The sequence below is a fragment of the Alexandromys fortis genome, unplaced genomic scaffold (genome assembly GCF_014885135.2).
Source record: "Alexandromys fortis isolate MF-2015 unplaced genomic scaffold, M_Fortis_MF-2015_v1.1 scaffold_349, whole genome shotgun sequence".
Lineage (NCBI taxonomy): Eukaryota > Metazoa > Chordata > Mammalia > Rodentia > Cricetidae > Alexandromys > Alexandromys fortis.
In genome coordinates, this window is record NW_026068216.1 from 225,851 (window position 1) to 253,650 (window position 27,800).

At 46.0% G+C, this 27,800-nt stretch overlaps 1 protein-coding gene across 1 annotated transcript; it reads left to right on the plus strand.

The window, feature by feature from the left end:
- Nucleotides 1-15,736: 15,736 nt before the first annotated feature.
- Fn3krp (fructosamine 3 kinase related protein) lies at nucleotides 15,737-25,811 on the plus strand. The gene is made up of 6 exons (XM_050130448.1): nucleotides 15,737-15,928; nucleotides 18,931-19,082; nucleotides 19,791-19,882; nucleotides 21,456-21,538; nucleotides 23,841-23,963; nucleotides 24,197-25,811. The coding sequence occupies exons 1-6, from the start codon at nucleotides 15,788-15,790 to the stop codon at nucleotides 24,533-24,535; spliced, it is 930 nt and encodes a 309-aa protein (XP_049986405.1). The 5' UTR covers nucleotides 15,737-15,787; the 3' UTR covers nucleotides 24,536-25,811.
- Nucleotides 25,812-27,800: the final 1,989 nt, after the last annotated feature.

A 27,800-nucleotide genomic window follows, 5' to 3' on the forward strand; every position in this document is an offset into this window, starting at 1 on the left:
GTGTAAGAGCAAAGAGTGTTTACTAATATTCTAATTAATCATGTGGGGTCACTCACCTGTACAAAATGGCGACAACCCCAAAAGGAGCGTGTAGCCTCCTTTAAAACATAGAAAAGGGCAGTGTCAGAGACAGGTCATCTCAAATATGATTGGTTAAGCAAGTACACTAGTACACTTTTAATTGGCTGAAGTTTAGCTTAAACGTTTTTGGACATACTTGCACAAGCTTGGGCAAGTTTGGATGTGACTCAGAGGGGCTGCTGGATTTGTCCTTGAGACATCGTGAGGCTCCCTCATCCCTGAATGTAAGAGCATTGTGGATAAATGGCCCTTTGTGGGAGGGACATCTGTTTTTCCCTTCTCAGATAACTCAGCTGTGAGGAGTTTAGCCTCTTCTTTATCAACCATAGTACCTCTGTAACATCTATAGTTGCAGGCCGGGAGGTGGTGGCGCATGCCTTTAATCCCAGGACTTGGTAGGCAGAGGCCGGAGGATCTCTGTGAGTTTGAGGCCAGCCTGGTCTACAAGAGCTAGTTCCAGGACAGGCTCCAAAGCTACAAAGAAACCCTATCTCGAAAAAAAAAAAAAATAAATCTATAGTTGCCTTTACTTTCAAGACTAGAGACAGCTGTAGAAACCTGGGCCTCAGTCTCTCTGGAAACCCAGGAGAAGGTAGAAGACTCATTGAATTTTCCTACCTGAAGTATAAAAAAGGCCTAACAGGGCCTGAAGATTATTCTTCTTATCCTGGCTCCCTGACACTGCTCCAAGGTGTTGATTGTCCACTCTGTCAATCCTTAGGCTGGGGTAACAATAATTTCTGCTACATCTGCTTTTTTAAAACTGTTTACATAACTGGTCATTGACTGTTCAGGTGAAAACTTTGCAATATTTCCTGGAAAGAGAAGAGAGATTTTTGCCAAACTTTTTGTTGTTGTGTAGCAAGTTTTCTTGTCAGACTATCTTTTGTGGGACCACCAGCTCCCCAAATAATGACATGAAACATATTACTAATTATTTAGCTTTAGCTTAGACTTGTCTCAACTAACTCTTATAACTTAAATTGGCCAATGTATATTAATTTGTGTTCTGACATATGGCATTACCTCTCTTCCATCTTGTACCTCCTGTTTCCTCTCTGTGTCTGACTGGCGACTTCGCCTTTTTTCTCTCCAGAGTTCTCTCTCTGCCTGGACGTCCCACCTGCTTAGGCATTGGTCATTCAGTTTTTATTACACCAATCAGAGGAATACATTTTCACGGTGTACAAATATCCCACACCCTTGTTGTTCGTGTTGATGTTTCCTGAAATGAACAGAGCCCATCAGAACGTGGAGTGTCAGGTCCCCGGTGAGTTCCACCAGATGGAGATGCATGGCCCACAGACACAGGCATTCCAAGAAAGTACAGGGTTTCCAATGGTGATGAAAGGTGTTTACAAAACCATATCCTGTGTAAGTCAGTTGTGATGGAGGAGTGATTCCTGTCCCTAAGAGCTAATGAGGGTCATGTCCTCAAGAGTTTATCCCCACGGTGACTGGAAGAATTTTCCATAGCCACTTCCTGTGTTGGAGGCCTTGTTTCTGACACAGTTCCAGAGTTGATCCCTTAGGGCATATCTTCTCAGGGATAACCCTAGCCAGTTTGGGCACAGTGGATGTCCCCAAAGCCAGTCCAAGAAGGTCGAGACTCCTGATACCATGAGCTACTGAGAACCTTACCATAAACACCAATGCTTCTCATCAAGAGGAGAAAACAACTCCACAGAATCAGAGTGGAAAACAGCAATGATCCTAAGAAACTGTGGTAAATATACAGCTTTTGCAAATTTGGGGGTAACAGATGAGTATCAGAAGCCTCTGCCCGAGCCACTTCTAGTGGGAAAGGAGTCTGCCCTAAGCAACTCAGGCTGCCAACCAAACAGCTCAGACCCAGCAAGCTGTCATTTCTTGGACGTCTGCAGGCTAGACGTCCAAGATGAAGGTAGGTTTGGTTTCTGTTGAAGACTGTCCTATCTTTTAGATGAGGCCCTTCTGCTTTATGTGATCTCTCTTTCCCCATCCCTGTTGGAGGAGAGACAGCTTGTTGGTTTCTGGTCTCCTGGCTAGCTTAGACACAAAATAATCACACAGAAACTGTATCAATTAAATCACTGCTTGGCCCATTAGCTCTAGCTTTTTATTGGCTAACTCTTACATTTTAACTTAACCCATTTTTATAAATCTGTGTATTCCCACGTGGCTGTGGCTTACCGGGGAATGTTCCCAGCTTCTGTCTCAGGCGGCTCCATGGCTTCTCCCTCACTCCGCCCTTCTTCCTCCCAGCATACAGCCTAGCTTTCTCTGCCTAGTTCTGTTCCTCCCTGCCATAGGCTCAAAGCAGTATTTTATTCATTAGCCAATAAAAGCAACACACAGACAGAAGGGCCTCCCACACCACCTCCCCTGCACCTTCCCCTCTTCTCTTTCTTCTTGGTCACCTCCTCTTCTTTTTTGTTTGTGTTTTGATTTTTGAGACGGAATCTGAAAATGTGGTCAAAAGTGGCATGGAACTCAGTCTTCTAACTTGGTATGCTAAATGCTGGGATCACAGCTTCTGCCTCCATGCCTAGCTTCTCTACTTCCTCTTGTAAGGCCACTAATCCCATAGGAAAAATCTCCACGATCATGAACAAATTCATCCCCAATTTTTTCTCAAAGCCTCTCTCTCCAAATACTTTTGAACTGGAGTTATAGCTTCAATGTGATTTTTTTTTTTAAAGACAGGGTTTCTCTATGTAGTGCTGGCTAGCCTGTAACTCTCCCTGTGGACCATGCTGACTTAGAACTCACAGAAATCTGTCTACCATTGTCTCTTGAGTGCTGGTATTAAAGGCATGTGCTACCACAACCAAACTATTTCAACATGATTTTAACAAGACACAGATGTTTAGTCCATAGAGAGGCTGATGGTGGTAAAAGACTGTGACTTCTACTGAGAGCAAGAAAGGGGTATGGAGTTCAACCTACCAAGACCCTTGGCTGGGAGGTATATGCCTCTGTCCCTTAGCTAGCCTTTTGCAAAAGTACTTCTTTGGTCCTAGAAAGCATGTGTCTGAATCCTAGCCTTATTGACAACAGATGATTCCCAACTGGGTGAGAGAGCTGAACTACTCATTGTAGGATACTGAGTAGCAATCCTGACCTCTGTACATTAGAGTCTATCTCCCTTCTCCTCAGTGGTAACTAACAAAAAAATGTGTATAGAAGTTTGAGGCTAGCCTGGTCTACAAATTGAGTTCTAGGACAGTCAGAGCTACACTTGGAAAAAAAACTAGTCTTGGAAAAAAAAAACAAAAACAAAGCAAAAAAAAAAAGGAAAGAAAAGAAAAAAATGTCTATAGAATTGTCAGGATGTTGGGTGCAAGACACCACTACCAGCAACCGATTGAGTGAAGTCTGGTTTGCATGTAACTATCTCTTATCCAAGAGACCATTCTAGCCCCATAGCACAGGCCCTGTACCAAGTGTAGAGGCCTTCACCCTGGGGAGGAGTAATATTTACTCTTTTACTGTACATGTATACATGATGAGAGACACTCATAACATGATATATATGTGAAAATCGGAGGACAGTTTTGAATAACCAGTTCTCTACTTCCGGGCGTGTGCAGCAAGCTCTTTACCCACTGCACTCTCTCGCTGGCCTGAGGGTAATGTCTTATGTGACAGTTTCAGTTTGGGAAGATGGGAAAGTTCTGGACGGTGGGAAGAGTTGCTCAAGAATGTGAATGCACCGGGCATATGGTGGCTCACGCCTTTAATCCCAGCACTCGGGAGGCAGAGGCAGGTGGAGCTCTATGAGTTTGAGGCCAGCCTGGTATACAGAGAGAGCTCCAGGACAGGCTCCAAAGCAACAGAGAAACCCATTGTGATGTCTTGCTGGTCCCCCAAGTGTGCCGTACTGCAAGGGAAAACTCTGCACTGTAGCTGCTCCAGTTAGATGGCAGTGAACTGCTGGAGAACACTTGGCCTGAGGCCCATGTACCAAGGGGCACAGTCAGATGCCATGAAGAGACATAATGGTGTCTGGGGGCCGGGGGCTGCATGTACAGCGAATTCCACACTACATACATGCCTGAAGTAGCCTCCTCCTTGCCCGTGCAAATCTATAGTTGAAAGATCTCACCCAGTGTTAGCCTCGATGCTCTGGCCATCTGGGGACATCGTGATGGTTATAGGGACCATGGGTACCCTAGAATTGTTCTTTGGTGGGGCTCCAGGAGGTCCTTGTCTCACCCCCAAAGTGTCCACTGCAGATGTCAGCAACCCTGGATGAGCCCCAGGGGGGCAGTCCCTGTACGTGGGGCTGAGGTGCAGGCGCGTGAGAGAACCTGTAGGAGCACTGGGTAATTTTAGCACACTCTGGACCCACCTAGGCTGTTCTGGTTGGAGAGAACATGGGTGGAGTGGGGTGAACTGTGGGTGGAAACTGAGCAGGGAAAGTTTGAAGGTAAGTTTTTCAAACAGGGGCGTGGGAGCCCTGGTGAGGCAGGGGATGCAGGGGGCTGCCTAGCTGTCTATGAGAAGAAATGTTGGCAGGGGCAGGCTGGGGACCACATTCAAATGGATCTCGTGTCAGGGCTCTGGTACTTCTGGGGCATCCACAGGTTAGTTCTACCCAAAATAGACTTTCTTTCTATAGCAAGAGAGCAACTGGAATACAGCGATGGATTTTGGTGAGTCACCAGCCTACACACACCCACTCAGTGCTCAGCTGTTAAATTCTATTTACTTCTCCACAGAAGGGAAGAGAAAACAGAGTTCGCGTATTCGTACAAGCCCTTGGTTTGAGATAAAAACCATCAACCCAAGTCTACAGTTCTGTGATCTATTTTTATCTGGGCACAAGAGAAAGTTAAAAAAGGGTGGCTTTTTTTACAATTAGTGGAGATAAAAATCTCGTTTTATGAAAAGGTATTTCTTGCACATGGCCTGGAATTTGCCCTCCACCTTCTACAGTAAGGGACCTCCTGCCTGAAATTGTACACTAGGCCAGAGGAGGGGCGATGATGGCAATGGGGAATTGGACAACCCACCATCTGCTCTGCAAATTACAGAGCAAGCTTTCTTCAGAAATACAACCCATGTCTTGAAGGTCTTCAAACAGCTGAACAGTTATTGTATGAACTAGAATTCCACCCCTTCCTATACAGCCCCAGGCAAAAACACTTCCATATAAGATATTCCTAGTGGCTTTATGCCTGATAAATGGACAAATATGATAATTTATATCAGGAAGGCAACTCTGACAAATGCAAAAACCTTGAGGACATCATGCTGAGTAAAATAAGCCAGATGCGGGTCCCAGGAGTGAGTGCAAGTAAGAAGTTGAATGGGGGCTACTGGAGCGGAGTTGTACAGTTAGTGTTTAGTGGGCACGGGTTTCAGCTGGAGAAGGACAAGTTCTAAAAAGGTTAAGATGGTCTCAGGGTGTATCTCAGTGATAAAGCTCTTGCCTAGACTATGCAAAGTCCTGAAACAGAATCCCTAGCACAGAAAAAATAAGGTTAAAATGTTAAAGCTCATGTTACATACATACACGCACACACACATACAAATACGCACACACATGTGCACATACACATACACATGCATGCACACATACGCACATGCATGCACATACACAAACACACCTATCTATCTATCTATCTATCTATCTATCTATCTATCTATCTATCAACAAAATCGAACTATGTGGCCCTGGCTGGCCCTGTGTTTGCTATGTCCGTCAGGCTGGCCTCAATAAAGGTCTTCCTGCATCTGTCTCCTCAGTGCTGGGGTGAACGGTGTGCATCATCACGTAAGGCAAGGATAACTTGTTATACTGACCAGCTCTAGAGATGAAACCCTGGTGGGACCTCTACCCACGTTGCTTCTCTGAGCCATTGTGACCTCCTATGTGCCAGTAAGAACTGGTTTGGTTTGGTCTGGTTTTTCCAACTTTTGGGAGGGGTAGCTTTTCAAGACAGGGTTTCTCTGTTGCTTTGGAGTCTGTTCTGGAGCTTGCTCTGTAAACCAGGCTGGTCTCGAACTCACAGAGATCCATCTGCCTCTGCCTCCCGAGTGCTGGGATTAAAGGCGTGAGCCACCATATGCCTGGTGCATTCACATTCTTGAGCAACTCTTCCTACCGTCCAGAACTTTCCCATCTTCCCAAACTGAAACTGTCACATAAAATATTACCCTCAGGCCAGCAAGAGAGCGCAGTGGGTAAAGAGCTTGCTGCATGTGACCCTCAGAACCCACACGGTAGAAGAGAATGGACTCCAGAAAGTGGTCCTCTGACAGGCACACGATGCTTACCCACTCCCCCACATCAGCCATAGATAAATAAATATAAAAACCTACATTACATCCACTTGGTGCAGAGAGTGTTCATTCATCCCGAGGCCCTTTCAGCAGCCACTGTGATGGATGGAGAGGCAAGAATTATACACCACTGTGTGAGTCGCCTGTCAGACCCAGGGAGCCAGCTCTAGTGGGAGACACGACAGACAAGCCAGGTTCATAGCATCACATGTCCAGATGAGCCGCTGTGGGTCAGAGAATGGGCCATTTCTCCCTGGCTGTGCCCTAGAAGGAAGCCAGATGACTTGTGGAGAATGAGAGTGGATATAGAGGGCTGGACAGGGTCCTGTCCCTGCAATAACTAGAATTCCAATCCAATTTGATTGGATTAAAAAATCACAATGGAAACATACCTCTGAGTGTGCCTATAAGGATGTTTCCAGAAAGGTTTTGTTGAAAAGGTAAGATCCACCCCGCATGCAGGCAGGACCATTCCGTGGGGGTCCTGACGGAAAATGAAGAGAGAGAGATGACCACCAGCATCTGAACACAGAGGTGTGTTTCCTGACGGCCTGTGCAGTGTGACCAGCTACCTCACACCCCTGTCTTCACAATGTCCTGTCCATGACGGACCACACCTTCAAACTGTGAACCAAAATGAACCCTCTTCCTTTAATAATAAGATAATAAACTGTTGCTTTTTGTCAGGTGTTTGGTCAGAGCAATAAGAAAATTAATTAACATAGTCTCCTTTCCATTCTTTGTTCTCCAATCCTGTGCTTTTGATGGACCAACTGATACAAGCGATGAGATCTTTTCGTGCTGTATTGGACCTTGTTGAGTTTGTTTTCCCCTTAACTGCCGAATCCCAAGATCATTAAAACTTGCTTGGAGCAGATAAGCAGATTTGAGGCCCCCAAAATCACAGAGGCTTCTGCCAGTGCTATTGGCTGCATGCTAGAACTAAGTGCATTTTGGGGGTTACAGGACACAGTAAGACACTGTGGGTGGTGGTGTTGTTACTACAGGACTTGAAGAAATCAAGCTTGGCTGAACGGGCAGTGTCTTCTGTATCTGTCATCTGTCATAATACTGGAAGGTATTGTGTAGACTACTGACAAAAGGCTGTTTTCACCAATCCTGCTTGATTTTGTTGTTGTTATTATTGTTTGTTTCAAGACAGGCTTCCTCTGTGTAGCTTTGGAGCCTGTCCTGGAACTAGCTCTTGTAGACCAGGCTGGCCTCGAATTCAGAGATCCACCTGCTTCTGCCTCCTGAGTGCTGGGATTAAAGGCGTGTGCTACCCCTGCCCAGCTCCTTCCTGGTTTTGGATCACCGTGACAGGCAAAAAGCGTTTGCTGGTGCAATCGTGGCACAACTGTTAGGCATTCAACCAATTGCTTTCCCACTGTTTTAAAGCCACCTACACCGGTACAGACACATTTGGTTGGAGATGTCATAGACTCTAAACAGGAGAGCTATTACTGTTGTTTTGTTAAAAGGATGTGATACGTTGCCTGTCAAATTGTCTTCTAAACATTTGTGTTTATGTCTATAAAATGCTGTTTTTATTAGTCTGGGTCATTAAAGTAACTTCATTTTATTTGGCAAGAGGTGGGTATTGTAGAGACTTACAAGCAGCCAAACTGTTAAGAAAAACTGACTGCAGCTGTGGCACGGTAGTCTTCTCAGTAGTAAACAGCAAAAAGTAACTAACCATTCATTTCATACTTTTCCCCTAGGGTCCAGGGAACATCACAGAATAAGAAACAGAATTTAAGAGGCAGAGGAAGCAGGTAGCTTGCTGGGTGGCGATCGTTAGCTGAAACATTCCTTCCTGGAAGGAAAGAAGATTCAAGTTCAGGAGATTTGTAAGACTCAGGAGCTCACCAGGTTTCTGAGATTCACTGAGCCCCTTTCAAGGTTAGGGTGGAGCTGCCTGCCTGCAGTGCAGGGAGCTCCTTGGCCAGTATCTATCTTGGGGTGGGGTTTTGAGTGATGCTCCCTTAACTTTCTGTTGCTAGTAACAGCAGCAAACTCTTTGTTTCACTAAGAAAGGCTTGTGAGGAATCACTTATTTGGTCTTTACTTAATGTCTAGTCTTGAGTGAACAGACATTTGTTGACATCTCCTGGGAAAAGTCATGCAACTCAGGATTTGAGAAAGTTCTGGAGTTTCCCTTGGGGCCTACCAAATCTACCAAAGGTTTGAGGCTGGCTGTTCACAGGGAATTTTTTTTAAATCCCCCCCCCAAAAAGAATATAAAAACAACAATAGAGGCCTGGCGGTGGTGGCGCACGCAGGTGGATCTCTGTGAGTTCTAGGCCAGCCCTGTCTACAAGAGCTAGTTCCAGGATAGACTCCAAAACTACAGAGAAACCCTGTCTTGAAAAACCAAACCAAACCAAACCAAACAAAAAATAATAGAAATGTCTTCTTGTTTTCTTTTGAGATGGGGTCTCTCTGTGTGACCCTGGCTGTCCTGGAATTCACTCTGTAGACCAGGCTGTCCTCAACCCACAGACATCCACCAGCCTCTGCCTCTGGGACTAAAGGAATAAAAATGTCTTTAATCGGGTTAGAGAGATGGCTCATTGGTTAAGAGCACTGGCTGCTCTTCCAGTGGACATAGGCTCAATTCCCAGTACCCACATGAAGCTCACAACTGTCTGTAACTCCATTCTAGGGAATCTAACACCTTCACACCAATAAATATAAAATAAAGTAAAATAAATTATTTTTAAAAATGTCTTTAATCAAGCCTGGTGATGATGACACACACCTTTAATCCCAGCACTCCAGAAGTGGAAACAGGCGTACCCGTGAGTTCAAGGCAAGCCTGGTCTACAGAGCAAGTTCCAAGACAGCCAAGGCTACACAGAGAAGCCCTGTGTGGGGAAAAAAAAAGTCTTTAATCAAGCAACTTTATTTTCTCAAGAATGAACTAATAAATACAAATGACCTATCTAACAAATTACACATATTTTTGTTATACACAATCAACATGGGTGTTCTGGATAACATCAATGAAAGGCACATGATACAATTCACTATTTGGCCTGGTAAAATGGCTCAGTGGGCAAAGCTGCTGGCTGCTAAGGACTTGACTTTGATTCCTGGGACCCACAGAATGAGAAGGGGAAAACTAAGTCCCGCTAGTCCCTCTGATGGCCCAAGTGTGTGCACGTGTATGTACATGTATATGCATGGATAATGTAATAAGAACTTTTAAAGGAACTGGAGACACGACTCAGTGGTTAAAAGCACATCCTACTCTTTTTTTTTTCAAGACAGGGTTTCTCTGTAGCTTTTGGTTCCTGTCCTGGAACTAGCTCTTCTAGATCAGGCTGGCCTTGAACTCACAGAGATGCACCTGCCTCTGCCTCCTGAGTGCTGGGATTAAAGGTATGTGCCCCAACTGCCCTGCTAAAAGTATGTATTACTCTTGCAGAGTCCCTGAATTAAATTCCCCTGTTTGACAGCGCACAACTGCCTGTAACTCCAGCTCCAGGGATTTCTGGACTCTGACTTCCACAGGCTTATGCGCTTGCACGCACTTACGTAGACAAATACACACAATTAATAATAAAAGTAAACTTTATTACAAATTTTTCTTTAAAACCTTAAAAAACAAGTTACAGGGGGAACATACTCAAAATACATTGCACGAAAGGATTTTTCAATAAAACAGAATTTATATTTTTGACTCGCAAAGAGTTTTTGAATAAAAGGGATCTCCCAAACATTTACAATGGTGTTTGCAGAGTCATCAAATTTTATGTGGAGGCAAAGAAAACTGAAGAGTTAAATTAATGTCATCAAAAATAACTTCTAATTCATGTCAGGTATGGGTGGCATGTCCCTTTAATCTCAGCACCCAGGAGGCAGAGGCAGGTCTCTGTGAATTTGAGGCCAGCCTGGTCTACACACTGAGATCCAGGGCTACATAGTAGATTCTGTCTCAAGGGGAAAAACAATGACAAAAACAAATCATAGAACAAAAACAACAAAACCAGTTCAAATAAAAATAGAAAAAAATCATCTATAGGCCATTTCAATGCCCAGAAAATTGGCCATGGATTAAATTGTTCCAGGTCAAGAAATACAACGCCAGGGCTGGTTCAGTGGATAAAGCCTCCCGCCACTAAGCCTCATGTCCTGGGACCCGGGCGTCAGGAAAGGGAGTACCCGTTCCCTTCAGGCTTTCCTTTAGCATGGTAGGAAACAACATCTCTAAAGTAAAGGCAGTTAGCGTCATGAAGGCAATTATTCCTCAGCTTTAAAATGTTTTTATTTCATTTTCATTCTTGAAAACACATTTTCCCTGGGAAAGTTATTTTCTTTTGACTATAGTCGATCATTCCACTATCTTCGGCTTCCAGGAAAAACAGATGTTAATCCTGCTTGACATCTTTGCTATTCGTATTACAGACTTCCTTTGCTTTTGCTATTTTATTACTTCACTGCTACTTGTCCAAGAATGGACATCTTTTCCTTTATTTACTTTACGGTGCTTCTCTGGGGCTAGAGGGAGGGCTCAGCAGTTAGCCCAATTCTTTCCCAGTACCCACTTCTGAAGGCTTACCAAGGCTTGTGATTCCAGCTCCAGGAGCATCCAGCACCTCTGGCTTCTGCAAGCACGGGCACTCGTGTACACCCCCCCCCACACACACACACAGATACACACAGACACAGGCAGAGCAGGGGTAGGGGAAGAGAGAGGGGTGGTAGGAGGGAGGATAAATCTTAAAACGGTAGAGCAGCAGCATACAGTGGCATATGTCTACCATCTCGGCACCTCTGAGGCTGAGGCGAGGAGTATTGAGAATTGGAGGCCAATCTTGCGTTAGAGACTCCGTGTCAAAACAACAGTAATGTTTCTGGGACCTTAAGTCAAAGGGATGGTGTATTTTACCAGTTCTAGAACATGTCAGTCTCTTTTTTTTCTTTTTGAGAGCTTAAACTAAGAAAGATTTTATTTTTAAAACAAAACAAATTCATTAACACACATCCAAACACCACAGCAAGCACTCACTCCCTGGGTGTTTGTTTGTTGTTTGCTTGTTTTGAGACAGGGTTTCCCTGTGTAACAGTCCTGGCTATCATGGAACTCACCCTGTAGACCAGGCTGGCCTCGAACTCACAGAGATCCTCCTGCCTCTGCCAACCAAGTGCTGGGATTAAAAGTGTGTGTCACCACTGCCCGGCTCCTCAGGTTTTATAAAAGAGAAAACTGCATTCAGGTGTCACACAATCATTTTAGAAAGTCTACTGCTTGTGGTGACATGGGACATCTAAGAAGCCATTGTGTGTTTGCCGCTGTGTGGAAATGCATGAGCAATGAGAAACAATAGAAGGCGGTGTGGCCTCAGTCACACTTTCTGTGTGCTCTTGTTCTCCCTCCCCAGTTAATCAGCAGGTAAATGTACAAGGAATTTGATATCAAAGAACACTTCCAAAGGTCAAAAACAGATTCAAGGCCATGGCTAAAGTTACCATGGAAGTCTGGGGGTGCAGTGGGGGTGTTCCCAAAAGCCAGATTTCACACAATAGCAGACACTAACTGTAGTAGAAAAGAAACCCCGATTAATAGAGGCTGATTCTTACGAAGCACAGGAACCCTGACTCATTGACCTAGGCATCGCTGTCTTGATCAACTCCATCAGTTACTTCCTGAGGTCTCCTTCAGTGAAAGTCTCACTTAACTCCTTGGCCATTCTTCAGATTTTTAAATGACATTCTCCAAGTTTTGTCATCGCTGAGGAGCTTGAGAGCTTTCAGGATTTCTTCTTGGGAGTCTTTCTCTAACATTTTCTGAACCATCACCGTCAAAAAGTCACCAAAGTTTATTTTCCCTGTATCTTCCTTATCGATTTTGCCTATCATTTTCCTGATTTCTTCTTTCGTGGATTCAAAGCCTAGGGCCCTCCTTGCCACCTTTAGTTTCTTGATGTGTGTAGTTCCAGTTCCATCAGTATCAAAGAGCCTAAAAGTTTTCCAGATTTCCCATTTCTGTTCTTTATTAAATTCAGCCTTGCTGGGCGGTGGTGGCACACGCTTTTAATTCCAACACTTGGGAGGCAGAGGCAAGTAGATGTCTGTGAGTTGAAGGCCAGCCTGGTCTACAAAACAAAACAAAACAAAACAAAAAAAAGTTCAGGCTTATGGCTCATTATTTTTTGCTGACCATTGGGTGCCATGTTAAATCTCAGCACGTGGGAGGCAGAGGCAAGCAGATCTTTGTGAGTTCAAGGTCAGTCTGGTCTACATGGCTAGTTCCAGGACAGCCAGGGCTGTTACACAGAGAAATCCTGTCTTGAAAAACAGAATAAAACAAACAAAAAAAGAATGCCCTTCGGGGGACGTATGGAGAAACGGCTCAGTGATTAAGAGTACGACTGATCTTCCAGAGGACCCAGTTTACTTCCTCTCACCCACACGGTGGCTATAATCCAGGAGATTATAATCTGTCTATAATCCAGGAGAGTCTACTCAATTCTGACCTCCATGGGCACCAGGCATGTACATAGTGCCCAGATATACATACAGACAAGACATCCATACACATTAAATTAAAGAATGGACTCTGCCCGGAATGCAGGGATTATGCTGGGTTTATTGTGCCAGAATATCTCTCGGGAAAGCCCAGAGCTGGCTCCTTTATTCTGCTTATACATGTTTGTTCCATGACACGGGTAAATCCAACATCTGTCTTCCACAAGGTGGGGCAGAGCAAGTTCACCGCAGCAGGATGAGAACGGAGTACATAGCCAGTTGCCCTGCATTTGTTTCTGTGGTGGGACCTGCTGGCCAACTGGGTGGGACCAACACAGGCTCCTGAAGTTGAGGTCTCTCCCTTTTATGTGCAGGTGAAATATTGTTCCATCTAGTGCTCAACCATGCTGTCTTGCCCCTCATGACTCTGATATCAAGAACAAAGGGCAGAAGTATTTAGTGCCCTCCTCTGGGACTGGCAACCAGCATATAATATTCTAATTAATAATGACACACACTCCAATTTGGGCATGTTGACACACTCCTGTAATCCCAGCACTTGGGAGGTAGGGACAGGAGGATCAGGAGTTCAACATCATCCTTAGGTACACGGCATGTTAGAAGCCAGCCTGGGGAGCTGGAGAGATGCTCAGCAGTTAACAGCACGGGCGGTTCTTCCAGAGGTCCTGAGTTCAATCCCAGCAACCAGAGGGTGGCTCACAGCCATCTGTAATGAGATCTGGAGCCCCCTTCTGTCCTGCAGGCAGACATGTAGGCAGAACACTGTATATATATATTATAGTAAGTTAATAAATCTTAAAAAAAGAAGAAAAAGCAGCCAGCCTGGAATACAAGAGAACTTGTTTTTTGTTTTTGTTTTTTTTTAAAAGTAAATAAAAATCTAAAAGTAAACAACATGAATATATACATAAAGATCTCTCAATGCCTACATTCCCCATTTGCTTAAAACTTGTGTTTAAAAAAAATAATCTAAGTAATATGAATTTGAGTTGTAAACCTAACCAAGATCAGACAAGAATAACTTCTACCAATGCCACCGCTGCTTTGTTCAAGGACAAGGCCTATAGAGTGAGGTCCTATCTCACAAAAATCAACTCCACGTTCCACAGGCAAAGCAGCAACAACAAACTTATTTATGTTTACTACATTCATTTAATGTTAAATCAGTCATTTCTCTCCTCAGTGTAGTGTGCTCATCAAGCCAGAACGGAATGACCTTCCTCCAGAAGGAACTCTGTGGGAGGGCCTCCGACAGCAATTCTTTTCATCTTCAGTCTGCCACTAGGTCTTACTGATTTCAGGTTTGCAATTTTTTTTTTTTTTTGAGACAGGGTTTCTCTGTGGCTTTGGAGCCTGTCCTGGCACTAGCTCTGTAGACCAGGCTGGTCTTGAACTCCCAGAGATCCACCTGCCTCTGCCTCCCGAGTGCTGGGATTAAAGGCGTGCACTACCATCGCCCGGCTTGGTTTGCAATTTTTTAAGTCTCTTTCTTTTTCATTTTTATTTTTATTTTATTTTATTTTTGAGACAGGATTTCCCTGTGTAACAGTTCTGGCTGTCCTGGAACTTGCTTTTTAGACCAGGCTGGCCTTGAACTCACAGAGCTCCTCCTGCCTCTGCCTCCATCGTGCTGGGATTAAAGCATGCACCAGCACACCCGGCTTTTAAATCTCTTTCCTTATATCTATACACACATCCTGCTAGTTTGTTTCCTCTAAGCACGACAGATTTTTAACAGGCGTTGGAGGAGCTGAAGTCTGGCTGGGACATTTGCTAATTTGATAATCACGTTCAAAACAAAACCTCTTTTTTTTTTTTTTTTGAGGCAGCAAGCCCCAGGGTTAACAGACTCAAGCAGTCGATTCCTGCACTGAAGATCATTGTCACCAACCTGGATGCTCTGGCAGGTTGAGGGGACAGCTGAGCTGCAAGGGTGTCTAGGACAAGGGAAGATATGAAGGGTCTCTGTAACCACCACAGCCAGCTGAATAAAGACCTGCAGCTAGAGGCAAGAAGGCGGTTCGGTTCAACACTAAGTGGCTGGTATTGGTTCAAACCGTGAGTCTGACCCTGACCCTGAGTAGTTTATTTAGGCATATATTTTATGCACAGCACAATTTGGTTAAAAAAAATCCTAACGATAATGAACTCAATCTCGTGTGTACAATAAAGCTGAAGACTTGGGGCTGGAGAGATGGCTCAGTAGTTAAGAGCATTGCCTGCTCTTCCAGAGGTCCTGAGTTCAATTCCCGGCAACCACATGGTGGCTCACAACCATCTGTAAAGAGGTCTGGTGCCCTCTTCTGGCTGCAGACATGCACACGGACAGAATATGGTATACATAATAAATAAATATTAAAAAAAATAAAGCTGAAGACTTGAGTCTTTGCAAACTACATGACAAGCTCCTAAGGGTCTAGGGAAGGATTCGGTGTGGTCTCAGTCACACAGCTCAAAGGTCACCAGGCTACTAACCACGCCTGCTCACAGGTTATGCCTCCCTTCCTTTGAAGGAACAACGCCGTGTGTTGAACATTCCTCGTTCCCCTAGCATCTGTGAGCACAAGGACCTCCATGTCTCCCACCAGAGGGCAGGTCTGTCGGGCAGGGACCTTAGCAGGGAAAGCCACCCTCTGTCTTCACAGCAGTTCGGGAATTGTTTCGAAGCAGTTTGAACGGAGAAGAGGTTGCACGCGGAGGGGGCCACCAGGCTGGGCCCCACACCCACTTCCCAGCGCCAGCCTCACTGCAGCCAAAGTGAACCTGTGGGTGTGGCCTTGCCTCTCACCTCGTCCTAACCAATCAGATCCCGCCCCTCCAATGGTGTCCCCGCCCCTTCCTCCTCGTCACCCAATCCCCTCACTGTCCCGTGTCGGCCCCGCCCCGCCGCTCTACCGCTTCGGCTGCAGGCCTGAAGCAGGTTTGCTGTCCCGCAACTGCCATGGAGACGGTGCTGAAGCGGGAGCTGGGCTACAGCTCGGTCAAAGCTACGGGTCACTCGGGAGGCGGGTGCATTAGCCAGGGCCAGAGTTACGACACGGACAGAGGACGAGTGTTTGTGAAAGTGAACTCCAAGGCGGAGGTAGGACCACCGGCCCGGGGCTCAAATGGGGCCAGGTTTGGGTGCACGGTGTGTGTCTGAGATCCCGAGCCTCCCGGGGCTCTAGCTCTGGGTCTAGGTCCGTGGTGGGTAGCGTTAGAGTCCCAGTCTGCAGCCATAGGCTCTGTCTGGTCGCCGTCCACGCGTGACCACCATACTCTGGCCTCCGGCCTTTGCACAGTCCTCTGCCTTTGCACACTCCGGCCGCACTGGCTTTGCGCATGCTGTGGTGTTTTGAGATCGCAGTGTCCGCTTCTATGAGGAAAGCCTTTATGTTTGGCGAGTTTTGAGAAACGTCAGAGGACATGCGTTTTTATCTAGAACTTATTTCAACTCCCACGGATCAAAGATCTCTCACCCCAATACGCTCAGTTTGTGTGTGGACTTTTTCTGAAGTGCCCTATTGCTTCCGCAGGGCGAGCTCCGCTGCTCCAGTTGTGTTCCTGGTTGCCGCTGTCCCGTTTTCATTTTAAGCTGCTCGCTCCAGGGCTTTTGCAAGGGAGGTGGATGGCTTCTGTAGGACTTTTTGGATAAGACTAAAGGTGTTTATCTTGCCGAGCCCTGCACCTCACACACCCTCAAAGTGCTTTTTTATTCTTTCCTTAGAATTGGTGTCTATAACCAAGGCTGACCTCCAAACACAGTCCTCTTGTTTCAGATTCTTGCTGGGGTTACAGGTCTTAGCCACAAGCCTGGCTTGCATGTACGTTCATTTTTCTTTCAAGAAAGGAATTCTACCTTTCACATGTGTGTTAACCTTTGAAATTATTTTCTCAAGACTTGCCCGGTCTACAGACATCAGTTGAACTCTGTCAACGGTCCTTGAAGTTACTCTTGCACTAACTTATCCTCAGTGCCAGTGCTTGGTGTGACTGTGATGGCCTTCATATTCCACAAGCTGGGCTCAGACTCAGAGACTTGCTTTGCGGAGGTCCTGAGTTCAATTCCTATCTGAACTTGCATTCTCTTTCTCTGGAAGCATTTTATTTTATTTATTCTTTATGACACAGATCCACTCTATATGTAGCCCAGGCTAGCCTGGAACTTACTGTGGAATCCTCAGCCTCTCAAGTTAGGTATGATTACACATATCAGCCAGCATATTCTGCTAAGTTTTTTTTAGATTTATTTATTCACTTATTTATTCAGTTTTAAAGGTGATGTGGATGATTGTGTGTGTTGGGAGAGATGTGAGTGTGGTACCCATGGGAACCAAGGGCATCAGATCCTCCTGCAGCTGGAATTGCAGGTAGTTATGGCCTACCTGGTGTGGGAGCTGGGAACTGAATTCAGGCCCTCTACAGCCCCCTGCTGGGTTCTTTCAAAGTCTACTTTCAATTCTCCAGCCTTCCTCTCCCTTTGATGAATGATGCGGGTACACAGGCCATAAGGCAAACATCTGCTGATTGTGGATATAACTGTTGTGTTGGGAATCCAGCTCGTCCATGTTCTGCTTTCTGTGAGTCAAGACTACTGCTACTAAGGCTGCTCCTGTATTTGCTTTTTTATGCCTTGCTAGGATCTACCTGGTCTAAGTTTTTCCCCACTTGACTGTTCTTATGTGATTCTTGTGAACATACGTGATTGGTTTATCTCAATTTTAGTTCCAGATTTTGTTTTGTTTCCACAATGGTCCAACCGAGGCTTAATTTTCCTATAGGTCTGTTCATGAGTAGCTACTTTTGTAGCTTAGATTCTTCAGACCACAAAAGCAGTAAATGACATCAAAAGGAGCTCTGCTTCTTAATGGCTTCGCTGTCCTTTTTAAACCTCTCCTGATTTTTTTTTTTCAATGCTGCTTCTTAAAGTAGTCTCTGTCACCAGGATCTTTGTGGAAGTTTAGCTTCTCCTTCATAGTCTAAAGAGATTGCTGTGAAGGTTCTGCCTAGGACATAGCTCTTATCTTTCTCCTCAGAAACGTTGGCCCTGTTAGTGAGTAATAACATCTGTAGAGTGTTTAGAACGGGCTGTGTGTTAGCTGCTAACTCAATCATAACCCAAGTTTAAGAAATTCAGTATTCTCTCATTTTATAGGTGAGGAAACTGAAGCCAAGAAAGCTTAAGTAGCTTGCCCAAGATCACAGAGGTAGTAACTACGAGAATGAGTAGGAGAATTTCCACGGTAGCACTGTTCAGTTAGGGATGTTCACACTGTGAAATAGTATACATGGTGAAGGCATAAAACAAATACACCAGACCCCACTACCCATGTCCCTCTGTGTAAAACGCAGCACTCAGGAGGCTGAGGCAGGGGGATTGTGAGTTTGAGGCCAGCATGGACTACACAGCAAAACCCTGTCTCATAAAAACAACAACAACAACCCAACAACACAAAAAGAATGACCAAACGGGCAGAATAGCTCTTTGATGATAGAAGCCAGGGCAGAGAGAGCTGTCCTGGGGTGAGCATTGGCTGTTGAGTGAGAAGGAGTGGAATTTCTGTTGGTATCTGGATTATTGATCTTGTGATGGCGATGCTTCAAGATTGATTGATTGGCACATGTGGGAGGCAAAGCAGGCAGTTCTCTAAAGAGTTTGAGGCCAACCTGGTCCACATAGCCAGTTCCAGGGCAACCAAGGCCACACAGAAACCATCTCAAAAAAGCTAACAAACAGAAGGTGTTGGTTACTTTTAATCCCAGCACTCAGGAGGCAGAGGCAGATGAATTTCTGAGTCTGAGGCTAGCCTGGTCTACAGAGTGAGTTCCAGGACAGCCAGGACTATGTGGAGAAACTCTGTCTCAAAAAAACCAAAGCAAACAAACAAACAAACAAAATGCAGCCCCAAACTGAGAAGTAGAAGCTTTCTCATACCTGTGTGACTTCGGCACTTCTATTTTTCCCATGAGTTCCCAGAAAGCACTGTCCATTTCTTGAGTCCTCTCTGGCATAAATGTGGTTTGGAACTGTAATGCCTGAAGAAAGCGTGTCTAACTGACCTTTCTCTGCTGACCTCGGTTTCCTCTCCATTGTTTGACTGACAGGCTAAGAGAATGTTTGAAGGTGAGATGGCCAGTTTGACGGCCATCATGAAGACAGACACAGTGAAAGTCCCCAAGCCTATCAAGGTCCTGGATGCCCCAGGAGGCGGGAGTATGCTGGTGATGGAGCATTTGGACATGCGGTACCTGAGCAGGTCTGTCTCGACGCCATCCTTTCTGCTTAAAAGCAAAGGCTCTATTTTTCCCCGGTGTGGTTCTTTTATTTTGGGGGCATGATTTTGAAGTGTGGTGTAAAGAGCCCTAGACCACACAGATGATGACCCTACAGTCTGACTGGCATGTCCTCTCTGCCAACTGAAAGCCAGAGAGAGGGCTCTCTCAAAGTGAGATGATTACAGAAGACTCTGCTGCAAAGTCTAAGAAGACTAGGAAAGGCGGTCAAATAACGGGAATCTCCTATTTCAATTTTGTTTCTTTATTTTGAAACAGTCTTATACAGCCGAGGCTTGATCCTCCTGCCTCCTCCTTCCTAGAATTCTTGCTATTGTGCCTTCATACCTAGTTTTCCTCCTATTTCAGTAGAATGAACTTTTAAAAAAAAATTATTTATTTTATTGTATTGTGCATGGGTATTTTGCCTGCATGCACAGCACAGATATGTGTACCACATGCATGCCTGGTGTGATAGATTCCTGGAACCAGATCCGTCTGGACAGTTGTGAGCTGCCATCTTAATGCTGGGAATTGAACCCAGGTCCTCCAGAGGAACATCCAGTGCTCTTAACCACTCCAGTAGGATGAACTTTGTGCTCAACACTTGACCTGCTTTATGTGCCTTGAGCTCTTTCAGATGGATCTGCTGTCTGTGTGCCATCTGTTTAGTTCCTGCGTTTTGGTTTTAGTCATGCTGCCAAGCTTGGGTCCCAGCTTGCAGATCTGCACCTTGAGAACAAGAAGCTTGGAGAGGGGCTCCTGAAGGAGGCTGGCACCGTGGGTAAGGGACCCGCTCTGGAGAAGGGCCTTCAGCCCATGGGCTCAGGGATGGGGTGACGCTGTAGCCTGTGCTGATGCCAAAGGCAGGGTGGGCACCCTAAGGCTGCACATTTGCCGTGCAGTGAACGCCATGGATGTGATGGGCACAGTGTGTCTTAGACATCGCTGGACGTGAAGCTGCGTGATGTTATGGTCGCTTTACTTTCCAGAAGTGAGTCTAATCTAAGTTGTTTAGCTTTCAGTATAAAGTGGCTCCTTTAAACACATTGTTGTCTCTTCCGTGTACACCACCCTTGAGACTCAGAATGACGGCCCTAATGCCCCCCATCGTAGAACAATGCTATGGTGTTAGCATTGAGAGAATTTCCCAGGATTTTCAGGCTGACAGTTGGTAACTCACACGCTGACTCTGCTAGACAGAATAGCTGATAGTCAGAGAGCAAATGATCTGGTCTACTGTGTCATGTTCTTCTGGTGGGTCCTGCAGCCTGCCCATGCTGTGAGGATACACTGGTTGTACCGTCAGCCTGTCTCTGTCTCTGTGCTGTGAGGATACACTCAACTGGTCGTACCATCAGCCTGTCTCTGTGCTGTGAGGATACACTGGTTGTACCATCAGCCTGTCTCTGTGCTGTGAGGATACACTGGTCGTACCGTCAGCCTGTCTCTGTCTCTGTGCTGTGAGGATACACTGGTAATACCGTCAGCCTGCCTCTGTGCTGTGAGGATACACTGGTTGTACCGTCAGCCTGTCTCTGTGCTGTGAGGATACACTGGTAGTACTGTCAGCCTGTCTCTGTCTCTGTGCTGTGAGGATACACTGGTAGTACCGTCAGCCTGTCTCTGTCTCTGTGCTGTGAGGATACACTGGTAATACCGTCAGCCTGCCTCTGTGCTGTGAGGATCTACTAATAGGCCCGTTAATACTAATAGGCCCGTTAACTGGCTTTTCTGTTGCTCCCAGACTGCATGGAATTCATTATTGAGAGTTCCTTGAGTTGGGGAGATACATGAGTTTGATGCCATTTCAAAGTGTAATAGGTTTTTGTTTGTGTATTTTTTGAGACAGGGTTTCTCTGTGTATCTTTGGCTGTCCTGGTACTCACTCTGTAGACCAAGCTGGCCTCGAACTAACAGAGATCTGCCTGCCTCTGCCTCTCTAGTGCTAGGATTCAAGGTGTGTGCACCACCATGACCCAGCAAGTATAATTTTATCTGTCAAAAATGGAACTACATTGGTCCCTGAAAACCTCTTTTCCTGATGGATTGTGTGGTAGATATTTTTCCTCTCTAAACAAATGCATGTTTGATTTATTTTTGGCAATGTTTTGTATCCCTCCATCCCCATGCATTCTCTGGTACTTGGTTCTGCTTCTGGAATAGCTATTAAGTTTGCTAAAGCAGATGCTATTCTGAGTGATTTGAGGGTCTTGCTTATCTCTGGGTGCGGGCATGGGGAGGTAAGGGCATATTGACTGCAAAGGAACATCTCTGAGCTCCCAGGGTGGGCTGAGGGTCTTTTGGGACAAGGGGACAAACTAGTGACCTTTCTTTGTTTCTTTTTTATGTGAAAGGGAAAGGAAGTGGACAGGCAGAGCGGCCCTTTGTGGACCAGTTTGGATTTGATGTAGTGACATGCTGTGGGTACCTCCCCCAGGTGAGTGGCACGGAACTTACTTCCATTTCACAGTCAGACACAGTAGGGAAGTTGCCCTACTCCTTTCTGGGAGATTTTGTAAGTCTTTGCACCATTTTTTCCCTGATAATTTTTTTTAATATTTATTTATTTGTTATGTATACAATACTCTGTCTGTATGTATGTCTGCAGGCCAGAAGAGGGCACCAGACCTCATTACAGATGGTTGTGAGACACCATGTGGTTGCCAGGAATTGAACTCAGGACCTTTGGAAGAGCAGGCAATGCTCTTAACCACTGAGCCATCTCTCCAGCCCTCCCTGATAATTTTTAAGAAGTTGACATGAAGTAAAATCACATGTTAGATTAAGATAGAAAATGAGACAGAACAAAAAGTTAGAATGTTGGATTTCAAAGAAGGGTTAAAAATGAGAAAATCTGTAACTTTTGTTTTATTTTGATTATAATTATTTGTTTGTTTGTTTGTTTGTTTTGAGACAAGATCTCACTATGTAGCTTTGACTGGCCTGGAGCTCACTTTGTAGACCAGATGTTGGTTTCCTGGCCACCCAGACCTGAATAATCACACAGAATCTATATTAATTACAGCACTGTTTGGCTGATGGCTCAGGCATATTCCTTGCTAGCTTTTACATCTTAACCCATTTCTATTAATCTATGTGTGACCACGAGGCTCTGGCCTACTGGTAAGGTTCCGGCATCTTTTCCTTTGGCAGCCACATGGTGTCTCTTTGACTCAATCTACTCTATATCTCTGTTCAGATTTCCTGCCTGGCTTTATTCTGCCCTGCCATAGGCCAAAGCAGCTTCTTTATTAACCATTGTTAATAAAACATATTTACAGCATACAGAGGGGAATCCCACATCAGACATCTGCCTGTTTCTTCCTCCCAATTCTTGGGATTAACGGTGTTTACCACTATGCCCAACTTATTTTTAGAGATTTTATTTTATATATATATATATATATATATGTATATACATATATGTGTGTGTGTGTATGCTTACCTGCTAAGGCAGAAGAAGGAATTAGATCTTCTAGAGCTGTAGACACAAGTGGTTGTGAGTAGCCTGAAGTGGGTGCTTGTAACTTCAGCTTTTCTGTATCCCACCCAGTCATGAGTCCCTTTTAAAATAGTCACTCAGAAGCCGGGCGGTGGTGGCGCACGCCTTTAATCCCAGCACTTGGGAGGCAGAGGCAGGCGGATCTCTGGGAGTTTGAGGTCAGCCTGGTCTACAAGAGCTAGTTCCTGGACGGGCACCAAAGCTACAGAAAAACCCTGTCTTTAAAAACCAAAAAAAAAAAAAAAAAAAAAGTGTTAGCCAATAAGAAGCTAGAGCTAATAGGCCAAGCAGTGATTTATTTAATACAGTTCCAGTGTGGTTATTTTGGGAGTCTGGGCGGCCAGGAACAAACAAGCGGCCTCCTACTACACTAGATGTTTTATGGTGGGCACAGGGGCCATAGCTGGGTGGTAAGCACCCGTGCCTGGACGTTCTTCTTCTGAAAGAGGTTCCATATGACTTTTCTCATCTCTCCCAGGACAAGGTAAAATGTGGCCAGGTAGATGGTCAGAAACAAGCCCTGAGATCCAGAGGGTCAACTAGCTCAGGCCTTTGTTCCATAGTTGTTGTAGTTAAATTGTTTGAGTTGATCTCCAGGCCTGGAAGGCTGCAACTAGTCACCCGGCTCACCCTACTGACCATTCCCCGGGGACGCTGGCCCTGCAGTCTCAGCCTGTGTTGAGACTTCATGCTGCCCGGTCTTCCCTCAGCTCTCAGCCTCCTGTGGCTGCTACTCCTCTTCATGCTTCCTGCAGCCCATTCCACACTGGGAGTTCTGGGCACTCAAGTCTCCTTCAGTTCTGAAGTTTTCTGTAAAGTCTGTGTGCTGACTTTGTCAACTTGACACAAGCGAGAGTCCTCAGAGGAGGGAGCCTCAGTGGGGGCAACGCCTCCGAGATCCAGCTGCAAGGCATCTTCTCATTTAGTGATCCATGGGGGAGGGCCCAGCCCACGGTGGGTGGTGCTACCCCTGGGCTGGTGGTCCTGGGTTCTATAAGAAAGCAGGCTGAGCAAGCCATGGGAAGCAAGCCAGTAAACAGCTCCCCTCCATGGCCTCTGGGATCCTGCCCTGTTTGACTTCCTGTCCTGACTTCCTCCAGTGATGAACAGCAATGCTGAAGTGTAAGCCTAATAAACCCTTTCCTCCCCAGCTTGCTTTTTGGTCATGGTCTTCAGTTGCAGCAACAGAAACCCTGACTAAGACAGTCTGCTCTGCCCTATCCTCTCTCCTGAGCAGGTAAATGACTGGCAGAAAGACTGGGTCACATTCTATGCCAGGCAGCGCATTCAGCCCCAGATGGACATGGTGGAGAAGAGGTCTGGTGACCGGGAAGCTCTTGAGCTGTGGTCTGCTCTGCAGGTGAGCAGGGCCTTCTCTGTATACCCAGTGCCAACGGTGCCCACTGAGCACTGATGGGGGGACTCCAGGGCATGGGCAGCGCTGATTGTATTTCTTACAGCAGTGCCCGTCTCTCTCTAAGTCAGACATATCTGAGTAACGGCTTGTAGATCTGTGGAACAGCACTTAGGAAGACACCTACACCTCCATATTCATTGACCGCCTTGTCTAAGACTCCATCTTCCTCCTTGCAGTTGAAGATTCCTGACCTGTTTCGTGACCTGGAGATTGTGCCCTCCTTACTTCACGGAGACCTCTGGGGAGGGAACGTAGCAGAAGATTCCTCTGGGCCCATCATTTTTGATCCAGCTTCCTTCTATGGCCACTCAGAATATGAGCTGGCAATCGCTGGCATGTTCGGGGGCTTCAGCAGCTCCTTTTACTCTGCCTATCACAGCAAAATCCCCAAAGCCCTGGGATTTGACAAGCGCTTGCAGCTGTATCAGCTCTTTCACTACCTGAACCACTGGAATCATTTCGGATCTGGATACAGAGGATCCTCTCTCAACATAATGAGGAATCTCAGCAAATGAACTGGCCAGAGGGCAGTCTCTTCTGAGTGTGCTGGGTCTCCTAACAAGATGATTCTGTGTGCAGATCAAGTCTTACATCACAAGCGTCACTGCCCTGAGGGAAATGCCTCGGAGTCAGGTGACCAGATTCCAGCTATTCCAAGGAGTTCACGATTCCCCACCGTCTTTTCCTCACGGGATTCTTCCCACTTACTCCATGGCTGCACTTGCTTAAGATACCTTGACGTCTTAATTCTTAGCTTTGTAGAGCATGGGTTATTTCAGAGGAATGGTTATATAATCCTGAAGTTGCGTACATTGTGAGACTTCCTGGCTAGGTCAGGCCTCAGTGGTGATTTGAGCAGAGACTTAGGAAGTTTAGGTACAGGGCACCACACCTTGCTGCAAAGGAAAGAACTGTGAGGACCGTGTTGGTGTGGCCAAGGTGCCTACCTCCCGTCGCTTCCTTGTGCGTTTGGAACATTTCTGAGCTCTTCACAGTGATGCTTTGTGATGGTCAGGCTTGATCTAGACATGGAGTCCTCTTGTCAGGAGATCTGAGTAATGACCAACTCTGAAATCAGTGATATTCCCTCTGCTTGTGTAGCGCTTCTGAACCCTGCCACAAACTGAGCTATCAACCTTAGGGTAACTCAGCTCAGTTTAGGAGCCTGGAAAAACGTTAGTCAGCTTTGTGTGTTCTCCTCCTGCTCCTCCTCCTCCTCCCCCTCCTTCTTCCCCTTCTTCCTCTTCCTCCTCTTCCCCTTCCTCCCCTTTCTCTTCCTCCCCTTCCTCCTTCTCTTTTTCTTCTCCTCCTCCTGCCTTTTGTTTTTCAAGACAGGGTTTCTCTGTGTAGATCAGGCTGTCCTGGAACTCACTCTGTAGATCAGGCTGGCCTCAAACTCAGAGATCCACCTGCCTCGGCCTCCAGAGTGCTGGGGTTAAAGATGTGCACCACCACTGCCTTGCCTTGCGCTGCTACAGAGATTTACATTGGTATGGATCTTGGTTTATTGATACAAATTTTAGGTCAGTTTTGTTATATGTATATGGGCCAAGCAGTGATTCAATTAATACAGTTTCTGTGTGATTATTTTGGTTCTGGGCAGCCAGGAAGAACAAACGGCTCCTTGCAACATTGTGCTGTTTTCTAAAACTGTCATTTCCTTGCAACATATGAACATTTGTGTCATTATTTTTTGTCTTTCAACATTGTAGAAATGGGAAATTTCATGGTTGAAATTGATGCTGATAAATCTTTTTGCCTAAAAATTTGAATAAAATTGCAGTTGTTTCAGTGATGCCTGAGACTTTTTTCCACATACACGTGCTCAACATTTATCTTAGCTGTTCGCCAGAAAATATTGTAATGCTATATTGCCTGAAGCTCACTGTGTAGACCAGGCTGACCTCAAACTCAGAGATCCACCTACCTCTGCCTCCTGAGTTCTAGGATTAGAGGTGTGCGCCACCACCACCTGCAGACCCTACCACTGTTTTCAGGGACTTAGTATCCCACTGTCTTGCCTCTGGATTGTTAGTGGCTCTTATTAGCCCTCCCTATGCAGTTGGGTCCTGTGTGCCTCTCATTGTAGCTATCGTCTGCCAGGACCTTAGTGAAGCTCAGAGGGCTGTGGGAGGACAGGCTTTCTTTCTGAGATAACCTAGCAGTCTGTCCAGAGACTGATGGCCGATTCACCTGAAACATCCCTGGGATTTTTAGACAACAGTTACACAGAATAGCCTAGAAACCTCCAGAGAGGGGACAGGTCCTATGAAGAATTAAAATGCCTCAAACTTCCCAACGGTTAAAGAAGCTGACAAGCAACAGAGCCTTCTTAGTCTAAAGCAGAACGGTCTGACCACCCTGAATTTTCTACACAGTCAATTTGTCAGCCAATAATGAAGAAGTTTCTGGCATGTTGTTTTCAATGGTTTATGTCAAGGAACAGTGGTAGGACAGGCCTCAGGCGGAGACAGCAGTTATGTTTCCTCTAGATGGCCATTCTACCTGATTTTTGGAGTGAGCTTTCCACACCGTCAAGTCCATCTACTTGGTATGGCCTTGACGGATCATAACCAGTTGTGTGGGCGGCAGAGAAGGCCCATGTGGGTTTGCTTTTCACATGAGCCACAAGATCAACACCAAAGCTTAGATCCATGATAATCTGGCAAAGCCGTTCCTCCAGGGGACGCTCAGAGAAACGACAAAGCTTTCCTGCTGTCTGAGTGTGAATGTCGACTGTGCATGCAGAAAACGCCCACCATGGCTTTTTCTTCTCAGATATTCACAGCCTGAAGACTGCTCCCCTACAGAGACTGCTGCTGACTCCGGCTCCTACTGAGATTAGTGGAGCCTGCTCCCTTCCTTTAGCTAAATACCACAAACCCTGGCTACTTGTTCAACAGTAAGCACACTGAGATTCTGGGATGCTGAAGCTTCTCCCTCAAGCCTTTTCTGTGTGTCCATCCATATGTCTCTTCTCATTTCCTCACCACCCCAATTAGGTCAGTCCCTGGAGCCCTGGAAGACCCACAGAGGGAAGACAGTTAATTGTGCTTGGGTTTATAACCAGGTTAGAAAAGGCCCTTGGGTGGAACCTTGGCTCTGGAGATGCCCACTCTGGCCTCCATGATTGGGAATGTTCAAGCCACATTGGGAGGCCGTATCATTGTACCTTGGCTGTTAGTGTCTGCTGAGCCCAGATGCCAATCATCCTACACAGGTGCCAGAAACAGGAATTATTAAAGAACCTCAGGGAACCCAGTTTCAGTCCTGAGCTAGGGACAGCCCACAAGGACTACAGGGATAGCCAGAACTGACAGGTTTTGCCCTTCTGAGGCCTGCTGGAGCTTCTAAGATAGGCTTGCTGGTTGTGGCCTCATGCACATTATCTGGTGTCTGATCGGGGTCAGAGCTGCCGAACTGTCAGCTGGCAGGTCAGGAGGGAAACCCTGAGCCACATGGTACAGTCAGGCTTTCGATGACACGTCGTGGGCCCTGAGACAAGGATTCAGAGGATGGAGCCCAAAGCCAGATTCAGTTTAAAATATTCTGAGCTACATCCCAGCACTGGGTCAGGTGCAAGTCAACTCCTCTGTGCTTCGATTTCTTTACAGAGAAGGTGGGAAGTAACTATAGATCCTCTCACAGGACAGCTGTGGACTTAGCTGACATTCACTCGTGCCTCAGCACGCACGGAAAGTTCAGCAACGGATCACTCACCCCACTGGAGACATTACAGAAAGACATTATTAGTACACGAGGGCACCAGCAGCTCATGGT